Here is a 21,640-nt window from a genome sequence, read left to right as displayed (position 1 = left end):
GAGCGTCACACACAGTGACACCGCAAATCTGCCGTTACCGCGCTCACCCTGCTGCAGTCACACGCAGCGACACTGACATCTTTTGGCCTCATGGAGAAGTATTCACAGAATATGACAGGAGACTTGTGCGTGAAGTCATTTTTTTTATTCATATCTCTGCTAAAAGACCCAAAATGTATAAGAACCGACAGGAGTCCTGCGATCCAGTTGGAAGTGTTTAATTAGTGGTAAATGAAGCAGTAAGTAACTTGTATTATGATCTTGCAATGTCAGTAAAGTCTCAAATGCAATAGATTTTTTTGTAAACCATGCTTTATTTAATCTTAAAGTCCAACGGATAAATAGAAAGTTGATCAACTGTTCTTTAGTTTGAAGGCCAGAACCAGAAATAACTGGAGAACAGCTCTTTTGTGTGTGTGTGTGTGTGTGCGTGCGTGCGTGTGCGTGTGTGTGTGTGTGTGTGGCTAAAAGTGGCCAGCGGGGGGCGCTGGTTGTCTTCTTGGTTGTCTCCGCTGCCGGTAAAGAAAACAATGAAGACGTAACCACGTGTGCTGTGAGCATGCGCACTTGTTGTTGTTGTTGCTGGCGGCTCGTCTGACACTTTTTGAGAAAACGTGCATACAGGTAAACATGGAAGTGAACTTTAACGCGGATTTATGTAAGAAGCAGAGAGCTGTCACTGTGTCGGTGTTAAAGAGGCTGCTGGAGTTGTTGTGATCTATCGATTTGGGTACATGCAGCTCAAAACGAGCAATGTTTGTACCTAAATGTAATTGCATGCATTTATTAATGCACTATTTGCTGGTTGTTTGCAGGTATATTTGATATTGTGTATTGAGTTTGAATGTAATCTTTCCACCCTGTCTTTCCAGGTGACGCTCTCAGATGCAGGCAGAGGTCCATGGAGAGGAGAAGGAGGAGAAGGAGGTAGGTGATGCCGAAGCCATGCTGTGGTCCATCCAGGAGGCTCTGGAGAGGCAGACCCTGCAGATCGGAGCGTCCGCCTGCGGGGCCACAGCAGTTGTGGACGTGCTGAAGCTCCTCGGTGTACACGTGACCCCGGAGGAAGCTGACCGCTGCGTCCAAACGCGTCTGAGGAGGAACGAGTCACCGCTGCCAGACTACCTGCTGTCACGCAGCGAAGCAGGTAAAAGCAGGTTCAATACGCTTAGACCAAAAAAATGTACAAATATTATTCTTTCCAGCACAACCCGAACATGTAAACGTCTTTGTGTGTTGTTGTAAAACGTTGTTTGTGTCATGAAAAACGCTGCATTTAGTAAATGGCACCATATTACACCTGAACAGTTGGCACGAGCTCCAAATGTGTTTCTGCAGCAAACATTTCACATCATCAAATGTGAATATACAGGCGCACACGTGAGTGATATTTCTGGCGTCACAGACGGTAGCGGGGACGATAAGTTGCCCGCCGAACGAAGCTCAGCGATGTCTTGAACCCACGAGTGCCGTTTCCTGCCAGAGTGTGTGCGTGACAGCCGGCCGCACCGCCAAGCGGGCGGATTCAAAAGTCCCCTCTCGAAGTGGACAAAGAGTTTTATGTCCCTCAGATCTATTCGTTCAGCTCCGTTATCCAGGTTTTAACGTTGACATTTCAGGCATTTAGCTCAAGCTGTCATCTACAAGAAATACGTCCATCCAGTGAAACATAACAAACGTCAACATCCTGTATTTCTACGACGAAACCCTTCGTCAGGCGCGACTCACGCTCAGCTCATCCAGGGAGCCGAGGAGGCGAGTAAAGGGGAGGCGATCGGTCGATTCTTCCACCTTCACCCTCGCCGGCGGATCCGACTCGTCCCCTGGCTCGCGGGCTGGATCCGAAAAGGAGCCGTCCCCGTGGCGACCATGAACGCGCAGCTCGCCGTACCCGAGGGCGAGGAGGTGCCAGACGCCTGGCACCATCAGCTCATATTCGGAGTCGCCCCTAATGCCGTCTTCGTGACGAACCCTCTGGACGTAGGTGAGTAAACATCGCATCCTGAGGTGAGCGAGAAAGCGGCCGCCGTCCGTGTCCGTGGGGAGTGCGACGGTGTGATTTTTTTTTTTTGCGTTCCAGTGAGCGAGCGGGAGGCGCACCGGCGACTCTGCAGCGAGTCCGTGTTGCTGATCCGTCGAGAGGACGTGCTTCTGCGATGGACTCCCGATTGCTCTCTGTCCGGCCTCTCCGAGAGCCAGCGTGACCCTCGGTGGAAGGCCCTGGATGTCGCGGGTGAAGCGGCGACTCGCGGTGCATTTACTTCACGTGTATCTCCCGCGATGTAAACGTCTTTGAGGTGTTTGTTTTCCTTCTCGTTGTCTTCAGGTCAAGTGAAGCAGATGGCCCAAAAACAAGAAAAGGAAGAAGACGGACGGGAGCCGACGCACATCACGATCCCTGCGGCGTACAGGTCAGGCGTCACGCTGTTTGCCCCGCGACAGTCAGACTTAGGACAGAAACTCCTGGAGGCTCCTGAACTCCCGTTGTTATGACAAAGTCACACGTGGACTTAAAGCGTGAGGACTTATTTATTGTGACGGAAGAAAAGGACAAAAAAAGCTGATGATTATTGATCCCAGTGTTTAGATATCGATCCAAGCTCAAACTGATCTGCGACTGTCCGGGAGGAGATGGAAGGCAAAAACAAGCGTTTCAACAACAAGAACAACAATCACGGTGACACGAGCGATCTGTGAGACAGATGTTGTTGCAGGAATCACTTTAGACCAAAAAAAATAAACGGGGTTCTCCATGAATGGTTGTTTTATGTTTAGTGTGTTTCCTACTGTGCAAAAATAGATATCAAAGGTCAAGGTACAAAAATCAATGGAAACACTCCTGCATAAGCCGCAGAGGCACTTCTTGCAGCGTTTGCACAAAGTGCCCAGTTTCGGGGTTTCATTGCGCCGGCCTCCGTCCGCTATGGAAAGTAGTAATTCGACCAAGACGTTCATTCATCCGTGAAAATCTCTTATGACATTCAATGAAGTGCGTTAACGATAAGAGCCGGTAGTGTACATTAAGTGTTGAAAACTCAGCGTTCCTCCTTTAACGAGAGAAGTGAGAAAGCAGGTCCACTCAGCCCCTGCACTGTCTTCCGGTTGACTTTCGGATTGACTGTCAGAATGTATTGATTTCTCTCAAAAGAAATAAATGGCAGCGCTCCAGTGTATAAGTCAGAGCTGTTATGTGCGGGTGCTTATGGAGCAGGAGCAGACCGATGTCCCGCCATGGTTTCAGAGGCAACATTAAAAGGTGACGGTGTCACCGCAGTCGGGCCGGCCCAATTTGAGGATAAAATTTTGATGTGTCATTTTGAAGGGGAAAATCATTGCTTGTTTATGCTGTGTGTGTGTTGATGTCGTTTGCCCGTCATTGCTGCCTGATCTTGGCAAAAGACTTGACAAATGCACTTGTAATGTCAGTGAGTGTTTAAAATGTCATAAAAGTGACAGTTCAAATGAAATAAAGAGTGGAAAACAAAGGTACGTGTGTGGTTTTAGAGGACTTCAAACTGCAGAGGATAATAATACAAAGACCGTAAGAATTAATGTTGTGAGGTGAAAATGTTTGTGATGCGTCAATGAAAAAAACAAAAAAAGAAACATAAAAAATATGTGCAACTAACAATGTTATTAATGTATAATAAGTATTGCCTGTATTTGGCATAATAAAAAAAAAAAAAAACTGGTTTCGCAGGCGCATGCGTCGGCTAATGAACTCCATTTCCCGTGATGCACTCAACATTTACACCCCGAGGAAGTTGGACAAATAAAACCACAAACTGCCCCCTAAACAGTTTTGGGCCCAGAGAAAGGCAAATATTTGACATATTTGGACCTGTCGCTCGCTCTGTATGCTTTGCTTCGGACCTTTTTGTTTCTCAGCGGACGTGGCGTTTGGAAACGTGTAACTTGTTCCTACTCTTATTGCATCCACGTGGTGTGCGCAGCGTACCAGTGCTTGTGGCGTGCAACCAAAACTTTGCATCCTCCCGGTCAGTCTGCAGGCTGAGAGCAGACCGCCGTCCCGACTGCTGTCCTCCTCAACCGGTCTTTGTTTTCTTTGCTTCACACGTACGCGCACAGGTGAGTGTGCACGCGGCACGTTAGGTGCATGTCGATACGCTGACGATGCTAAGAGAACTTGTTGTTGTGTGAAAAAGCATGCATGCGTGTGTGAGGCCCGTGCAGTCAAACAATGGAGGTCCGTTGGAGAAAGTGCAGAAAGTCCGATATGTTTGATTTTTGAACCAAGCCTCTTCGGTCATTTTTCTAACATAATGTTATTTAAAAATAGGAAGAGAGAAGAAGAAAAAAAAAAAAAAAAAAAACAACGACATTGCATTTGCACTCGTGCATTTGGATTTACTGAGAGGCAGGTGATTTCAATCAAAGCCCGTGATGGGAGTCATTGTGGAGCACGCGGCCCCTCTGTGCAACACTCAGGCCTTTTGTGCTGCAGGTAATCTCAGTCAGTCGGCGTGTCTGACCAAACAGCATCCCCCCCTCCGGAGAAATGGCTTGCTGACCCCAGTTTGTTCGACTTCAACATGTTTCCTTTCCAATGTTTGTGTACAGACTAAAAAGCTAACCCAGTAGCTGCGGGGTTTTTAATCTTATTGATCCAGATGTGTGTCACGAGAGGCAGTTAATTATTACATCACGAGCACTTCAGACATGTGCAGAAATGGTCAGGGAAGAGTCAAATCAGCACGTTATAGCTCTTACACGGGCAAAGAAGAAGCGAAAGATGGCAAAACGCAGCGAGACGCGCTGCAGACGAAGTGTCGGACCGACTCCTCGCTGCACATCAAGCTCATAATAGTTGTGTTGTTGTTGTATTCAAACGAGCTGCCGCTTTCCACTCGGCGACCATTCATGTGTTTTCGTTGTCGTCGAGTGGCATTACGAGATAATGTAAGACCCCGGGCCTGAGGAAAGGTCAACGCTGCCTCGCAGCTGAGCAAAGGCCCTTCGTTATAGGTCAGTGTTTGCATGCAATTACAGGGTGACTAAGGGCGGTTGTTTGATGACTTGTTGTTGTTGTTGTTGTTGTTGTTGTTGTTGTGTGGTTCTCGCTCAGGTACCATGGCAGAGCGGGTGCTGGTGGTGGGCAGCGGTGGACGGGAGCACGCGTTGGCCTGGAAGCTGGCCCAGTCTCCGCAGGTTCGGCAGGTCCTGGTGGCCCCCGGTAACGCGGGCACGGCCCGCTGCGGAAAGATCAGCAACTCCGGTGAATACCAACATTTGGAAATGTGCTGCCATTGTTTAGAAGACGCAGTGCACTGTGAAGGGTTTTGTTTTGTGTTGGGGGGGAGAAAAAACAAATCTATTCATCTGAAATATTTTGACATTGTATGATTTGTGACATTATAATTGTGTTTTGTTGCACAACAGACATGGTAGAATTTTGCCAGCTTCCAGCAGTAATGATGTTGTTTCCATAAAGGTGGAGGAGTTATTGGTGCATTAATAAAAAGGGAGGAAAAGCACACAGAGAGAGAGAGTGCTGGAGGTTGAGAGGGTTAATTATTCAGAGGTCTCTTGTCTGATTTAACCGTTTAAAGGCCAGGACAGATGACCTAGAAGACTATTTGTTTATTGCGTAAGAAAACAACACAATAAAATAAAAATAGCTCATTTAGACAAGCAAGCTTATTCTCTTTCTGTGTATTGGTCCTTTTAATGCCGCGAGTTGAACTAATTGTACGGTGTCCGTGCGTCACGGGAAGCGAAGCACGCCGGTAACGAAAACGGTCAACGAATGCATTAGCAGCATAATTGGATACGTGGAGCGTCCCGCGCCGTGTGTGAGGGCTCACTGTGATTGTCACCACGCAGAGGTGTCGGTGAGCAACCACGCCATCTTGGCTCAGTTCTGTAAGGACCACCACGTGGGGCTGGTTGTGGTCGGACCGGAGGTACCGCTGGCAGCGGGTAAGTGATCCCGGTCCTTTGGACTCGTAAGTCCTTCTGACGATTGGAGTTTAATTGATTCATCCTTCACGTGTAACTTGTCACGCAGGTATCGTAGATGACCTGACGGCCGCCGGCGTGCCGTGTTTCGGTCCTTCGGCCAAAGCGGCCCAGCTGGAGGCCAGCAAGAGCTTTTCTAAGGCCTTCATGGAGCGCCACGGCATCCCCACAGCCCGTTACGGCGCCTTCGGCGACGCCCGGGAGGCCTGCGACTACATCCGCACGTCAGTAAACCGATACGGAGCCCGTAGCTGGGAAAAAGAGTAAATGTGCACAGGCACGTATGGGAGTTGGGGAGTTGTGGAGTTTTGTTTTCAGACCCATTAAACACACAAAGTGGCGCCGTGATAGAAAAGAAAAGTTTTGCTCCTCAGATGGTTTGAGGAGTTAACGATCTGGGATGTAACGTCAACAGAGTTGTGTCTTTTGAAAAGTCCTCCGAGGCCGCCGACAGTAACGTCGTTAGTTGTGTGAAGCATCTTGGGCGGAACAACAGCAGCCACGTTGTGACGGGCCGCATCCATACGGATGTCAAAGTGGTTCCCGAAGCACTAGCGCGCGTTGCAAATGTGAAACGGCGCCCTCCAAACGAACAGGAACACATTGTCGCGCAGCAGCCTCGGGTCCAGATGTCGATTGTTTGTGCCCATTTCTCCCTCGGTGTCACGATTTTGGCTTTCAGGGCCGACTTCCCAGCGCTGGTGGTGAAGGCCAGCGGCCTGGCAGCGGGGAAGGGAGTCATCGTGGCGCAAAACCAGAGCGAGGCCTGTCAGGCCGTGATGGACATTATGAAGGTGAGAGACCATTAAACATGTCTGTGGTTGGTTATTAATCTGCGCGAGGGGTACAAAGAAATGGAATTGTCCAACTGTGTTTGGGGGTAAAAAAAAAGTTTGAAGAGAGAAGTGACGGTTGTAAAAGCTTCCTTCAGGAATATTCAGTCACCGCTGAGCAGTCCTGCGAGGACAGTGATGAATGTAATGCTGTGTTAATGTGCGAGCATGTCTCCGGGCTGGTAATAGATGATTTGTATATGTAAATAGGGTGACAAAGCGGATGAACATTCCCCCCCCCCCCCAGCTGAGGTAGGCCTTCTGAACTTTACGGAGCTCTTGTAGATGGTTGTTTTGGTTTTCGACCCGGTTAATGGTGTTTTCAGAAGCAGTGGGGATGTTATTTTTGTCCAAACGTACGAGGATGAACTTTGTAAATAAGCGTAGCATCTAGCCACCAGAGACGCGTCGCTCAGGAGTCGGAGAGCAAGGCGGCGTTAGAGGGGGAGAAAACGCCGGAGGTGCAACCGTTTCCTTATTTGAATCAGTTATCTGTTGGTATTATTTGTTTGTTTGGTTTTCTGTTTGAGGCAGCAGTTAATTTGCGTAAAGTTTTGTCCTCCTTGTTTGGGTAAAGTGTTTATCTCTTCAAAAAGAAATGTAACTGCAGTTCTCCGCTCGCTCCGACCGTCTGCCTTCAAAGCTGCGTCGCGGCCTCGGGCGCCGACTCGCCTGCCTACGATGATATGCGGCGAAGTGTCAGAAGTTGGGGTTTCGAGCTTTGAGAGGAGTTTGTGGAGGTAATTACATCTTCCAGCGACAACAGTTTTCTGTGTTTACTGTGCGTGGAAGGACCGAGCCTTCGGAGCCGCGGGGGAGACGGTGGTGGTGGAGGAGCTGCTGGAGGGAGAGGAAGTGTCGGTGAGTAGAACCGAAGCGCTTTACGGGATCGATCTTTGATTTTCAGGGAAACCTAAAAGACGTCGGTCCTCGCGACCGCGGCTTCTGTAGTGTCTGTGTTTCAGCGACGGCCACGCGGCGGCGCCGATGCCTCCGGCGCAGGATCACAAGCGGCTGCGGGACGGCGACCTGGGGCCGAACACCGGCGGCATGGGAGCCTACTGCCCCACGCCTCAGGTACCGCGGGCCGTCGGGAGGCTTGTAGCCGCTGCCGGTTTTCTGCGGAGCGCGGAATGTTTAATGAGCCGCCTTCTCCGGATCCCGTGCAGGTGAGCCAGGAGCTGCTGCGGCAGATCAGGGAAACCGTTCTTCAGAAGACCGTGGACGGGATGAGGGAGGAAGGAACGCCCTACGTAGGCAAGCGAAGTGTTTTGTAAAGCGGAGTGTTTGCAGAATCCGTTTGAAAATGTGCAATCCGTGCAACTATTGTCCGCTTCTGTCTGTCTGTCTGTTGCGGTCGTCCTGCAGGCGTGCTGTACGCAGGGCTGATGCTGACCAAGCAGGGGCCGAAGGTTCTCGAGTTCAACTGTCGCTTCGGAGACCCCGAGTGTCAGGTGGGTTGGACGGGCCGTCACCCTCCTCTCTACGGAAGGTAACGCTCCTTACCGTCGCTCGTCACCGTCGCTGTCTTCCAGGTGCTGCTGCCGCTGTTGCAGAGCGACCTGTACGAGGTGATCCTGAACACCATGAGCGGTAAACTGGTCTCCAGCGCCCCGGTGTGGCGGCAGGACAGCTCTGCAGTCACTGTGGTCGTGGCCAGTGCCGGGTACCCCGGCTCCTACAAGAAAGGAGTAGAGATCTCAGGTAACCGAAGCATCATCGGGAACTTTACTCGTGTGTGTTTTTGTGTGACATTTTGAGGAAACGGAAAAGATCTATGTTTGTTAATATTTGATATAGAAATGAAGATGATATTTCTCCAAATAGCTTGTAAGTAATCAGTTGATTTGCATAGTAAAAAAGTGCATGAAGTAACTGAAGAAAAAAGAGCAAACCAATTTGTCTCGTAATTATGAGACAAATAAATATGTCTCAAGGATATTATAATATCACGATATTATAATAGTTTGTACGTATGCGAACACCGGTCGTCCCCCTTCAGGCTTGTCCCTGGTCCAGGACAGGGGCCTGCAGGTGTTCCACGCCGGCACGGCGCTGAAGGAGGGGCGCGTGGTCTCCAGCGGCGGACGTGTTGTGACGGTCACCGCCGTGAGCTCGTCCCTGGAGACGGCCCTGCGGGCGGCCAACGAGGGCGTGGCGGCCGTGGGCTTCCCGGGTGCCGTTTACCGGCGCGACATCGGTCACTGGGCCATCGCCCACCTAAAGCGGCACAGGTAAATGGGACAAAAGCCAAAAAATGACACCAAAAGGGGAAAACACTAAAACACTCCCGTTCTGTTTTTGCACGTGATTTGCATACGGAGGCTTTTTTTTTCTCCCTCCGTATATGATGTACAACGTTGAATAATAAAGTTGACTTAACTGTGTGGGATGTAACGGCGTCGTAGTATTTCTTCAACGGCGCTGGCAATTTGGCCGAACAGGTAAAAAGTGAAATAAGATGCAAAGCGTAGCTGGAGACAGGTGGGATGATTTGGGGGACGAAAGTCACACGTCATCCGTTCAGTGAGTGTCACGTCTCTGTGTCTCTGACAGAGGTCTGACCTACAAGGACAGCGGAGTGGACATCGCTGCCGGCAACAAGCTGGTGGAGACGATCAAACCTCTGGCCAAGGCGACGTCCCGCACCGGTAAGTCCACGGTCACGCGCGGCTAAAGAACGATTGGAGGCCGTTACGCAAACACGGAGACGATAGAAGGAGTGTCTCGCGTCTGGTTTTCCCCAGGATGTATCGCCGAGCTCGGGGGCTTCGCCGGGCTTTTTGACCTGAAGGCAGCCGGATTTGTGGATCCAATCCTGGTGTCTGGGACGGACGGAGTCGGGACCAAGCTGAAGGTACAATGTCAATCCGTTGTAATCAGAACAACGAGGAAACTAAACGGAACGTGTTGGACGATATCCGGTAATGGCGCTCGCGCTGGACACGGGTGACTTTAATTTGTGTCGAGGGAACTTCAGTGTTTAGTCGCTCTCGTTCGAACACGTGGCGGCAGTTGCGATTGAAAGTCAGAACTTGCGCGCTCAGGTCAGATTAGTTTTGGCTAGGGTCCAACGTAAAGCGAGAACACGTGGGTTGTAACGAAATGTGGTTTTGTCGACCATCAGATCGCCCAGGCGTGCGGGCAGCACGGCGGTCTCGGTCAAGACCTGGTGGCCATGTGCGCGAACGACGTGCTCGCTCAGGGCGCCGAGCCGCTCTTCTTCCTCGACTACTTCTCCTGCGGCAGCCTGGACGTGGACGTGGCCGCCGCGGTGGTCGGAGGCGTCGCGAAGGGCTGCGAGATGGCCGGCTGCGCTCTGCTGGGTGAGAGAGAGGAGACGGTCCCGTCGGAGGAAGACGGGGAGAATCGGGAGAACGGGTGAGGAAGTTGACCGTTACGTTTTTCCGCGTGTACGCGCAGGCGGCGAGACGGCGGAAATGCCGGGCGCGTACGCTCCGGGCGAGTACGACCTGGCCGGGTTCTGCGTGGGCGCGGCGGAGCGAGAAGCCCTGCTGCCCAGGCTGGGCGACATCGCCGAGGGGGACGCGCTGATCGGAGCGGCCTCGTCCGGGGTTCACAGCAACGGCTTCAGCCTCGTCCGCAAAGTCCTGGAGAGGGCCGGCCTCGGCTACGACTCCCCCGCGCCTTTCGGAAAGCCGGGACAGACCGTCGGTGAGGCAATCGCAGAATAATCGTCATTTTGTATGCGTAGAAGTCCCCAGGTCCAGCTTCTTTAATATGAGGATTTGTTATTAATGCCGGCATTCCTCTCGGGATCGGGGACACAGTCGGTCGTGTTTGTGCCCTAAAACAATTGATCGAATAAAGTGTCGGGCAACGAAGCAGCCAGATTTTAAGATACGGAACGGTAACCGGAAGCACCGATTTCCACGGGTTCACTTGAATCGTGTTCCCAGGGGAGGTGTTGCTGACTCCGACGAAGATCTACAGTCGCTCGCTCCTGCCGATCCTTCGCAGCGGCGCCGTCAAAGGCTACGCTCACATCACCGGCGGGGGCCTCCTGGAGAACATCCCTCGCGTGCTGCCCCGGGACATGGCTGTCGATTTAGGTGAGAAGAAAGCACGCGAACGCTTTTATCTTTGCGTGATATTTTTGCGTTCGCAACATCCGGGGAAGTTGGTTGGAGAGGCGAAAATCTTAACATGGACGTCAACTTAAAAAGGCAAAGATTCCAGTACATCCGCGCAAAAGCTGCCACGTGCAATTTCTAACACAAAAACAAACAAACAAACAAACAAACAAACAAGGTAACTGGTAAACTCCACAATATTGCAATATTAGAGTGGTTTAATCGAAGATCTTTGGACTAAGGCATACAGTGATGGGAGTAAGCAAATATTTGGTCACTTCAGGATGTAAAACTTGTACTTTTGCCTCGTTTAGTGTCAAATCAAACTCCTGAGAAGAATCAAAAGCACTCGGTAAGACCATCATTCTGCGAGTCAAACACTAGTCCCTTCGCTCTGAACAAATTATTATTGTTCTTCCTTACGAATAGTAACGCTCGGTGTTTGTCCGTGACTCAGACGCCTCTCGATGGAGCATCCCTCCGGTGTTTTCGTGGCTCCACGAGGAAGGGGGCCTGAGCGAGGACGAGATGGCCCGCACCTTCAACTGCGGCCTGGGGGCGGTGCTGGTGGTCGCTCCGTCGGACGCGCAGGGGGTTCTGCGTCAGCTCCGAGGCCACGAAGAGGCCTGGATCGTGGGTTCACTGGTCCGCAAGCAGCCCGGTGAGAGAGGGGAGACGTACTACTGTATGTACTGTATCTCGGCAACTGTCGCAGCCGGACAGAAAAGGCAATAAGAGAGTAAAAGACGAGCAGATGAAAAACGAAGCCGCTAATAAGAATGTGGTGGGGCGTTTATGCAGAAGCGGAAGCCGTGGTGGTCCGTAACCTGAAGGCCAGCCTGCTGAAGGCGGCGCGAGGCTCCGACGGAGATTTGGGAATCGGGACAAAAGACGTCGCGGCGCCATCCGAGAGGACAAGAGTGGCAGTTCTGATCTCCGGCACAGGTGTGTTTGTAATTCGTATGAATGGGATTGTCACGTGACTTAAAGAAATAGCTTTGACGTGGGTGATGTAACCTGTTAATTGACCAGCGTTGTAATGCAGCCTGTTCTGGAGAAGATCTGGGCATTAAAGCAAAGAAATGTACTTCCCAAACGGTTCTTTTTAAAGAGGATTGTTGATTCGTGTGCGGTTATTTGTGCAACTGATGCGCATTTGTTGAAGTTTTTTTTTTTTTTTTTAAATCCCGTTATCTCAGGCACCAACCTGCAGGCCCTGATAGAGCAGGCCAAGAGTCCGTCCAGCTCTGCGGAGATTGTGGTGGTCATCTCCAACAGACCGGGGGTTCAGGGCCTGAAGAGAGCATCGCTCGCCGGCATCCAGACTCGAGTAATGACAAGAATGACAATTGTTACACTTGTTAAAGAACATCGCTTAAGTCCAGTTACGTTTGACAAGCTCAGCGAGAGACGGCTTTATCTGCGCGTCCCCCATCCAGGTGGTGGACCACAAACTGTACGGGAGCCGGGCGGAGTTCGACGGCACCATCGACCGCGTGCTGGAAGACTTTGGGGTGGAGCTCGTCTGCCTGGCCGGATTCATGAGGATCCTCACGGGAGATTTCGTGAAGAAATGGAACGGTGCGAAGGCGCTCCCCGAAGCGCGACGGTTATTCGCGCGCCGTTAATGCGATCGGACGGGTGTGAAAATGTGTTTGTCTCTCGTCTCAGGTAAACTGCTGAATATCCATCCGTCCCTGCTGCCCTCCTTCAAGGGCGTAAATGCCCAGAAGCAGGCTCTCCAGGCCGGAGTGCGGGTCACGGGCTGTACGGTCCACTTCGTAGCGGTAAGTCGGCGCCGAGGGTTTTACGGCGTCGCCGGTTAACCGCGGATTGAAACGACCGTCGCTTTGTTGCATTTCCCCGTTCAGGAAGAGGTGGACGCGGGAGCCATCGTGGCGCAGGAGGCGGTACCGGTGGCGGGCGGGGACACGGAGGAGAGTCTGTCGGACCGAATCAGAGAGGCCGAGCACCGAGCCTTTCCCGCGGCTCTGGAGCTGGTGGCCAGCGGCGGCGCTAGACTGGGGGAGGACGGACGCGTCACCTGGAAGTCCAACTCGCAGAGTTAAAGACAAATCCGGCGTCGATACCCGCGGTCACGTAAAGCTGGTTTTAGAAATGTAAACAAATGTAACAGATGTGCAAACCTGTTACCGTTCGTACGTCATGTCGACTCTCTGAAATACGGTGAAAAATAAAGGAAAAAAAAGACATTCAGTTGCAAAATGGGATACGGTCTCCGGAGAGGTCCCCCGAGCCCGATATGTTGTCTTTGGTCTATTTCCAATTTAACGTGGGAGGTCCGGACGCACGTCCCGCTTAGGGCGGCGAATTTAAAATACGGTTGGAACGAGTCGATATAGGTACGGGAAAGCGGACAGGGAGCGCTGGGGGGGGGGGGGGATTCAGAGACGCGGCATCTTACCCGAGCGGCTGAATTGTAAAGGCCCGCAGCCAAAGCAAAGAGCGAAGTAGGCAACGAAAGGCTGACAATTGTGCGAGTGGGTAGCTAAGCAACAGCTCTGAGTCAAAGTTCACCTCGGTTCCTGACTTTTAAAGTAAAGTGTGAAATGGGTACCGGAAGTGAAACGGGCCGCTCGGGGACTCTGAGGTGGCAGGTTCACATCTGGGCTTCTGACTTGTAAAGGCCCGAAGCCGCACCAATGAAATAGATTGAGCGGGTAGCTCAGAGTGAGGTTTAAAGGATCAGTAGAACAGTTTTGATACCCGATATCCAAACGGAGGAGTGAAATAGTGCAAAAGGTGTTTGGTGGTGCGGTGGACCTGACGAGGTCGCGTCCCCTGAAACCTGTGTGGAAGCGCCCTGTTTGATTCTGACCTGTCGGCAATATCCTGAAATGATGTCTGGGTGATTTTATCAAAGTAATTGTCCCGCCGGGCGGTAGGGGGCACTTGTCATTTTCGCCACGCGTAAGTAAGTATGAAGAAAGCGAGCGTGGAAATGTCGCGGAGGGATCGACGCCAACGGACCGGTCGCGTCGCCGCAGAAGTCACCGGCGTGACCGAGCGGTTTCCCCGGCCGACGTGGACGGAGTCTCCCGGCGAAGAAGTTCAGAAACACGACGAGGCGGCCGGAGCCTTCAGGCGAGTCAAACAATTCAACGTATTTGCCTTAAAATAATAACGAACGGTGTAAATGTGAAATGCTTTGAAGGCAAGTTTTACAGGTAAAGTTCTGAACTTTAAGTTCTGAAGTTGTAAAGGTAAAGTTTTTGTGTCATTAGACATAAAAACATGCACAAACTGTTGTCATAAATAATATGCAAGTTGTGTTGCTATTAAAAAATGAGTCAAAATCAATGGTCCAGTTTTGAAACAACAGGTTTTGAAAGGCTCCGATAAGATGCAGAGCATTTATAGTTGTAAAGTTAAAGTTTTAAAGTTAAAGCTCTGAACATTAAGTTCTGAAGTGAAGGTTTTAAAGGTAAAGTTTTCATTAGAAATTAAAGTTATTACAGCGAAAGTTTCTAAAATGTTAAGAGACTCTTCGTTCAAGCTGTGGAGGCCACGCCCCTTTTTCACACACCACGCCCTTCTTCCCCCCCCCCCCTTCAACTTTATGCTTCTGCAGTTGACGTTATAAGTTTTATATTTGTAAATTTGAAAGGTTAAAGGTAAAGTTCAAGTTTTAAAGTTAAAGTTCTGAAGTTGAAGTTATTACAGTGAAAGTGTGGAAAATGTGAAGACACTCTCACCGTCAAACTAATAACTTGCACTGTGGACGTTGTTGGAGTCTGAAAGACACAAACAGATAAACACCCAAGTAAGCGATCACTTGCCGAACGACAACCTCACCACCTCCAATATCTGTAATTTCCTTTTTAATTTCAGGTATCTCTCTCTTACGTAGAGGTGTTTTCTTATTTGTTACTGACCTTTTGTGTTTTTTCCAAACGGCTGTGAAGGAAAACCCGAACGCGGGAGTTTGGAGGAACCGGCGAAGAAACACAAAGGACAACTCGGGTTAGTCACCTTTGCAAGTCCAAACTGTAGCCTTTAAAATCGATTTGTCTATTTTTACTGTTTCAACACTTTATTTCAACTATTTTACAACTCCTTTGAGGAACCACACTTTAGACTTTAACATTTTAAGACAATATAAAGGCCTCGTTTACTAGTTCTCTTCACATTGTAGGTCTCGGTTTTGGAGGCTGCTTTCACTGTTTGGTTTTTTGCAGTACAACATAAACTAAGAATGTATTTTTCATGGTAATATTTGTCATTAAATGTCTTTTGTACTTTCCGGTTTTTTTTGTGTGTGGGAGCAGGGAACAGGACATTTGATGTCATTTAGTTTAAAAGCCTTTTCCTGCTTTCCTCTAGGACGCGAGCTTCACCCAATGAAAACACGGCTACGAGCACAACTTGAACACCTTTTCATTTCACATGTGACAAACCACAGTTTATTGCAATTCTAACTATCTTTCTTAACCGTTTCTTTGTCTTTTCTTAATCTGTTGATGTTGTTATGGGTTTTGTTTTGTTCTCTCTGTCTCACGTTTCTGTGTACACGGCTTCATGCTGTGGCTTCTCCAACTATCCTTTTCCAAGCAGCTTCATCTGGACGTTTAAGGGATTTTGGTGTTGATCCTTTTATTTTTCTGTGGAAGATGAAACCCTAAGCACCATCGCATGCATTATATACCGTTCAAATTTATAAAAAGGAAGTAAAGAAAATGACATGAAATTGGAGGTGATTGTGTTTCAGGCAAAGCTACAAGTGACGTAAAAAAGTTCTTCCTCAAAATAAAAGTCTTCACTGTAATGTTTTTTTAATTTTTTTATCAACTCATGTTTAAAGCTAGATTGTAAAGGTTTTAGAAAGGTTTGTGTTTTTGAAACGCTGTGGTTCTCCCTGGTGTCACCTAGTGTTCAGAAGGAGGAACTTCTACCTGAGTCGGTGAGAGAGCAGCAGACTCCAACTTGGTCCTTGCTGTTTTTTAAGCCTCCGTTTGTTGACATTTTGTCAAACTATCACCATTGATTGCAGGCGGAATGATGTATGAGCAGTTCTTGTTTACACCGCATCCATAGATGTGCAGGGAATTACTTTAATACTGAAGAAAACACGTGCAGCTTCTACGGGTTGGCCACGAGGGAGCGTCTTTTTGTTTTTCTGTTGCACTTGAAAGCGGATTGTGGAAGGTTTGTCTGCGATGGACAATGTGGACAACGATGTCTTCGGACAGGCTGAGTCTGTGCGTTAACATTTGACTGGTTTCGACTCCGAGGCAGGTGTCGATGTTGTTTCCTATGAAGGTATGTTTGTTTTTATTATGCATGCAAATCAGAGCAAATTCCTCACACTGCAATCAAAAATCAAGTTTGTAAGTAATAAGATGAATACTGAGAATTGCAAACACAGCAGTGTAGTATCGGTGTAAACTTTCGGGTTTATTAATCTGATCCTGTCTTTTTGTTTACAGCTTTCTCGGTGATTCAACTGTTGCTCTGGCGCCCAGCTTCCTGTTTGTGCTTTACTTTGGACGTTTTGTTTTGTCAAGTGTGAAGGAAGGCAAGTTCGCTTTCATCGTGCACGACTCCTAAACCTGACTGTTCACTATTGGACTTAATGTAAGTGCAGGCTTGAGCAACAATTCAAGAAACAAAGAGGCCTTTTACAAAGACATGCAGAATAGTCCAAGTTAAGTAATGATAATATGATGATGAAGCCAAGTAAAGACCTTTATTAACAGTCCAACAGGGGGTGATAGAGTCTCGTTTAACACACGGCTGGTGATATAAAGGTTTTTCCTGTCAATGAATGAATAATGTTTTGGCCCCTGTATCACAGAAAGGAATCGACTTCACACGGAGTTGCAGTTCACTGAATAAAGTCGTACATGAGCAGAAGTGAGATCCGTTTTCTGAACAATAAAAAATATATCTATTTTTAGTGCATTACCGTGTAGATAAATTGACCGTATGTTTTAAATGTGCAGATTTGTGACAGAATATCTGTCCAATATTGTTTGAAATGGGTCAGTATGATAACGCTTAAGCGTAATACTGCATTTGCAAATTCGTGTCAGTTGCTTATATATTTTATTCAAATGGAGTTTGATTTGATGTAACATTCCCTGTATTTTTTTTTGTGTCAATAAACGCGCCTCAGTCATGCTTTTACTTTGAAGGGTCACAGGAAGCTGTGTCTTGACGCACGAGCAAAGGTGATGCCAGAGAGAGAGAACAGTGCAAAGCTGTTAAAGGAAGGAACAAGCTTATGTCCCACCTCCACCTTTATTTATTTGTTGTATGTCCGTCAGGAGGATCCAGCCAGCGCGCGGTGATAGTTGAAATAAGGCGGGGCTGTGCGTCTCTGGCTCACCTCCCCAAGTGGGACAGCGCTGCTGCTGCTGCTGCTTCATGACATCTGAGACACAAACATGAATTCGGCCGAGCAGACGGTAACGTGGCTCCTGGACTCTCCCAAGGAAAGCATCTCGGACCCAGAGGCTTTCCTCCAGACGTCCCTGCAGGATGGAGCCGTGCTGGGCCGGCTGCTGGTCCGGCTCCGACCCGGGACGGTGGACAAAGTAAGTGGACGCAGGCAGCAGCAACAACCACAATAGTGAATATGTCACAACGTGGAGGATCTCACAAAATACAAATCATTTAGAAATGTTCTTCGGATTTTATGCTTCTTGCATAAAAAGTCAGATTTGTCTCATTGATCTAAATGAATATATCCGAACTGCTAATTAGGAGATTTACGCTAAAGTGTCTTTTTCTGTGGATTTGTTGAAAATCTGCAATCGAAAAGGTTCTTTGTTTAGTATTTATGGAAACAGACAACTGGATTCTGCTCAGATTGAATGATGTACATTGATTTTTCCATGTTCCTTTATTATTTTCACGTTATCCAAGTAAAAAACAGCCTATTTATATATTTTTATTTGCGAGAGAGGAAATAGGAGGAAAAACGTTAGAAGCAGGACTAGTGCAAGTGTTCGTTTTTTACATGCCATTAGTTTAGTGTTTATTTGAAATAATCAACTTTAAACACGCCGTTAGCCAACTATCAGCTTTATATATGGGTCAGTGCAGCTTTAACTGAGTTCATGTGACATGTCTCTGCTTTTGTTTGGACTACCCTGCCTGAAGTGAGCGCTGTTCCCACTGACAAATACAAAAGCACAATGAAGATACAGATAAAAGTAGTTTTTTTTTGGTAAGTGGCCCCCAGAGTGAAGCTTGTATATTTATCCAATTCATTACCACAAACCTCGTCCGGTGTTGTAGATGTACCGATTCGCCCGTTTCTCCATCAGGTCATTAACAAATACAAAAGCCAAGTCCTCAAAGACTCCGTATCAGCGGTCCTCGCTCTGGGAATTGGATCTTATGGGCAAAAAGCATGGAGCACTGCGGCGTTAAGACCGCTCACTGTGAATAATAGAGAAGCAGAGAGCTGCAGAGTCTTTTGGCTTCATATCTTCACATGTTCTCTTTCATGCAACCGAGTCAGATTTTAGAGGAGGTGGAACACATCTGTTGCATTGACAACCTGGAAATAGAAACGGTATTATACGGCCTCTCCTTTGCAGACTCACCAGCGTTGACATCAGTCCAGTCCCTGGAGGATCATACCAAGTCAGTAGATGATGATGATGATGATGCTTCTTCATCACTGGCTAAAATAAGGCTTTTTCTTAATGCATCGCGTTATTAGACCAGCAGCTCCATCTAGCGGTCAGGCGAAGTAACACGGCCGATGTTCAAAAATCCAAATCAGATTAAGAAAGCAAAGCAATTGAATCAATGTGGTTTGGTTTGTATATATGTAGATATCAGGATCACTTTGTCAAAAGCGGAAGCTTTTACGGTATTAAAATCTGTGTCGTATTTGTAGCACAATTGTATTAAATGTGTCATCTCAGTCTGATATTGTCATGTCGTTTGTGTGCGCGTAGACTCACGGAGAGCCAGCAGAGGATCGGGGGCTTCTTCCTGAGCTGGAGATCATCTACGCGGCCTATGTCCTAACACAACACAGGTACAGCGTGACAAATACTGCGTTGTATTGTAAGGAGAAGGCGAGCAGCTCACCTACCGTGTTTGGTTTGGCCCTTCACTAGATTGGAGAGATACCCGACCGACACATGTTTTCGTATCTATAACGAGCTCCACGGCGGCCTTTATTGAAACTTAAAGCAAGTCATTGGGGGGGAGGGCACTTATCAAACTTCAGAGCGTACTCTTAAAAACAGCCCAAAATCAGAAATATTGTCGGTATCAACTAAGCTTGTTTTGAAATTAGGGATATAAAGTGTATTAAACAGCGCAATAGATGTCATATAGTGACTTTCTCTGTCATTGTTTGATTTAATAAGTGTGTGTGTGCAGGCTCAGTGTCAGGAAGAAGACATCAGAACGTCATATTGATGTGGGGTCTCTTTTGAAAGAGCGTTATGGGTTTTTAGGAGTCAAACGACCTCGTCCTCTTCCAGCCTGAGGATGAGCGGATTCATCACACTCCAGATTGTCTGTTTGTAGGGGAGGATGCAGAAAACTTGAAGAACGCTTTTGAAATATCTTGTCAGTCCTGTTTCCTATTGAAGTAGACGCCTACATGATTTTAGGCATAAATATTAGTAAAAATGAGTCATGAAAAAATTTGTGTTTACAAAAAGTGAGACTTTGTGTGAAAATGGGGAAACAATCATTATGAAATCAGTTCAACGTGTTTTTTGTCGCGCAACAGTCAGCATGTTCTACAAGACCGGCTGGACCTCCTCACAGAAGCCGTCTCTGTGTTTTCTGAAATCTATCCAGTCGGCGATCGTTCCGGTCACTCGGCAGTATTTACCACCTTTCATCCTCGTTGGGGACGGGCCACAGTAGCCACCATCAGCAGATGCAGTTCATATTTAAAGTTAATGGTGTACTACAGTATGTGCGTAGATCAGAGAGAGATCTGGGGGACGTCCAATTCAGTTCATTTGTATTGTGCTCTTTCTTTGAAAGGACATGAGTAAGAGTCCAAAGAATGTGAAGAAGCTGCTGCCGAAGAGGAAGCCGTCACGACTCTTTTCCACGTCCTCCGCTGAGATCCTGAAAGTCATCGAGGCCTATTGTACCAGCGCCAAGACACAGCTACCGTATGTCTTATTGCTAACCATCGTCTGTTCTCTATGTCTCACCTCTGCTTTCCTCATCCTTCAATTATTGTTGTATTCATGAACTGCTTTTATCACCGTTATCCCTCTTGTTTCTTTGAATTTGTTTTTATGTGTAAAGACGGCCCAAACCCAGACCTCATTTTCTCGTGAGATATCGGTGTTGCAAAGCGCCGAGTTTATTATTAGATGTATTATACGTACGTGTCGGTAGATCGACCCTTCCCTTGGTGCATACTCAGTAAGCATACGTCCCATAGTGTAGTACTTTTAATGGCTGAATGAATGAATGAATGCAAACAAAACAAGTAAGCGGACAATGCGGGCACAAAGAGTTACAACCAATAACAAAACAGAAAAGTCACAGTTCTGATAATAAAATATAATTGCGGTTTGTCACATGTCAAATGAAAAGGTGTGCTGTTTTGTGGGGGCACAGTCTCAAAGATGGGGTCCATGAACTGAAACAGGCGAGTTAATTGCACTCATTGTTTTCTGTTGTCCTTCCTCCAGGACAACAAGAGGATGGCGAACAGCGAGCGCGAAGGACCGGAACCTCTGAGATCAGTTTCTTATTTATAGTCGATCCAATCCGTGGACAGAAGCTGGCAAAGAGTTCACACTCGTCTCCATTTCCACTTGCTTTGACCTTTACGCCACACTTCTTTGGAGTAAAGACTGTCATGTACTCCGCTCCTTCAGTATGAAACTCCACATATTTCACAGAGATATCGAAGCAGCACCTGAGTGAAAAGCTTTGGGTTTTTGTCATCTCTTGCACTGTTAGTTGTATTTTAAGTATTCTATGTCTTTCCTGTATCCTGTAGATGGAAACAAATCTCCCGAGGGCATTAATAAAGTAAATAAGTGTCTATCTAGCGATAATAGGAAGTGTCTTTGATGTTTATATGTAGATCTAGAGAGCAGCACAAAGAAACGACCAGTAGGGGGCAGTAGTAAAAAAAATCACTGCGTCTATTCTCTTCAACCGGAAACAGCCGCCCATTTTTAAAACCCCAGGAAGAAGCGTGTGCAGCAGCAACAACAACACGGCTCCGGTTTATTTTTGATTTAGTTCAATATTAAGAAACTTTTGAGCGAACGGAAATATGCAGAAAGGACTCGTGCGAAACCGTAATTTTCGTGGACGGACCGGAGGTTTGGAAGAAGAAGAAGAATATACCCACCGACCTAAGACGTCTCCCGGTGAACGTGTCCGAAATGTTTGCTCCAGTCCTCCGGTGAGTCAGAACAAAGTTCCCTTTGGGAATGGGGTCTTGTAAGAAATGCACTTTATAATTGTATGAAAGAGATAGAAACCCAATGCTACAGCGGTGTACATATTGAATGAAATACAAAATTATTGCAGCAGCAACCAACCGCCGGACTAATGACCAGGAAGCAAGAAATTAAAGTTCCACTGAAGTTTTATTAGGCACGAAAAGAGTATTTTTGAGAGGGAATATAATGAAAGATTACAGGACAGTCTATGCAGCTAAATTGTGCGTCTCTGTGTTATAACAAATATAATTGGTAAAATGTTTTAGCTGAGTCACATCATCCATTTTGTCTCAGGAAGGTGGGACGCCGGCCG

General features: G+C 47.8%; 2 protein-coding genes across 6 annotated transcripts; both read left to right on the top strand.

The window, feature by feature from the left end:
• The first annotated feature begins 549 nt into the window (after positions 1–549).
• LOC138207190 (uncharacterized) lies at positions 550–3,629 on the top strand. The gene is made up of 5 exons (XM_069164250.1): positions 550–624; positions 873–1,147; positions 1,718–1,984; positions 2,081–2,233; positions 2,327–3,629. The coding sequence occupies exons 2-5, from the start codon at positions 886–888 to the stop codon at positions 2,491–2,493; spliced, it is 849 nt and encodes a 282-aa protein (XP_069020351.1). The 5' UTR covers positions 550–624; positions 873–885; the 3' UTR covers positions 2,494–3,629.
• A 55-nt stretch (positions 3,630–3,684) lies between these two features.
• On the top strand, positions 3,685–20,918 carry gart (phosphoribosylglycinamide formyltransferase). 5 transcript variants are annotated; one of them, XM_069164246.1, is made up of 28 exons: positions 3,685–4,089; positions 5,087–5,236; positions 5,845–5,940; positions 6,029–6,203; positions 6,662–6,773; positions 7,605–7,673; positions 7,764–7,889; positions 7,982–8,069; positions 8,181–8,266; positions 8,348–8,516; positions 8,815–9,046; positions 9,369–9,463; positions 9,560–9,669; positions 9,940–10,138; positions 10,236–10,487; positions 10,733–10,885; positions 11,364–11,567; positions 11,708–11,851; positions 12,106–12,236; positions 12,346–12,487; positions 12,578–12,693; positions 12,778–16,125; positions 16,159–16,186; positions 16,354–17,097; positions 17,194–17,463; positions 18,841–18,923; positions 19,895–20,028; positions 20,560–20,918. In XM_069164246.1, exons 2-22 carry the CDS (start codon positions 5,092–5,094, stop codon positions 12,973–12,975), a joined length of 3,042 nt encoding a protein of 1,013 aa, XP_069020347.1. In that variant the 5' UTR covers positions 3,685–4,089; positions 5,087–5,091; the 3' UTR covers positions 12,976–16,125; positions 16,159–16,186; positions 16,354–17,097; positions 17,194–17,463; positions 18,841–18,923; positions 19,895–20,028; positions 20,560–20,918. The 5 variants fall into 5 exon arrangements, with proteins under 5 accessions (XP_069020347.1, XP_069020349.1, XP_069020348.1 ...); XM_069164248.1 differs by having other exon boundaries at positions 12,778–16,442; positions 16,722–16,780; XM_069164247.1 differs by having other exon boundaries at positions 12,778–16,501; positions 16,722–16,780.
• Positions 20,919–21,640: the final 722 nt, after the last annotated feature.

This window comes from Embiotoca jacksoni, unplaced genomic scaffold (assembly GCF_022577435.1).
Source record: "Embiotoca jacksoni isolate LCO1_2020_lvr unplaced genomic scaffold, fEmbJac1.0.p SCAF_30, whole genome shotgun sequence".
In the NCBI taxonomy this organism is placed as follows: domain Eukaryota; kingdom Metazoa; phylum Chordata; class Actinopteri; family Embiotocidae; genus Embiotoca; species Embiotoca jacksoni.
Note: the sequence above shows the minus strand (reverse complement) of the source record. Positions and strands in the feature narration are given on the sequence as shown.

Bases quoted from the DNA above. Each gene is read 5' to 3' on its own strand.
- LOC138207190 (XM_069164250.1), top strand. From the start codon at position 886: ATGCAGGCAGAGGTCCATGGAGAGGAGAAGGAGGAGAAGGAGGTAGGT. The intron at 1,985-2,080 runs GTGAGTAAACAT...TTTGCGTTCCAG, and splicing joins GACGAACCCTCTGGACGTAG to TGAGCGAGCGGGAGGCGCAC. The intron at 2,234-2,326 runs GTGAAGCGGCGA...CGTTGTCTTCAG, and splicing joins GAAGGCCCTGGATGTCGCGG to GTCAAGTGAAGCAGATGGCC.
- gart (XM_069164246.1), top strand. From the start codon at position 5,092: ATGGCAGAGCGGGTGCTGGTGGTGGGCAGCGGTGGACGGGAGCACGCG. The intron at 6,774-7,604 runs GTGAGAGACCAT...TGTGCGTGGAAG, and splicing joins CCGTGATGGACATTATGAAG to GACCGAGCCTTCGGAGCCGC. The intron at 12,237-12,345 runs GTAATGACAAGA...TCCCCCATCCAG, and splicing joins TCGCCGGCATCCAGACTCGA to GTGGTGGACCACAAACTGTA.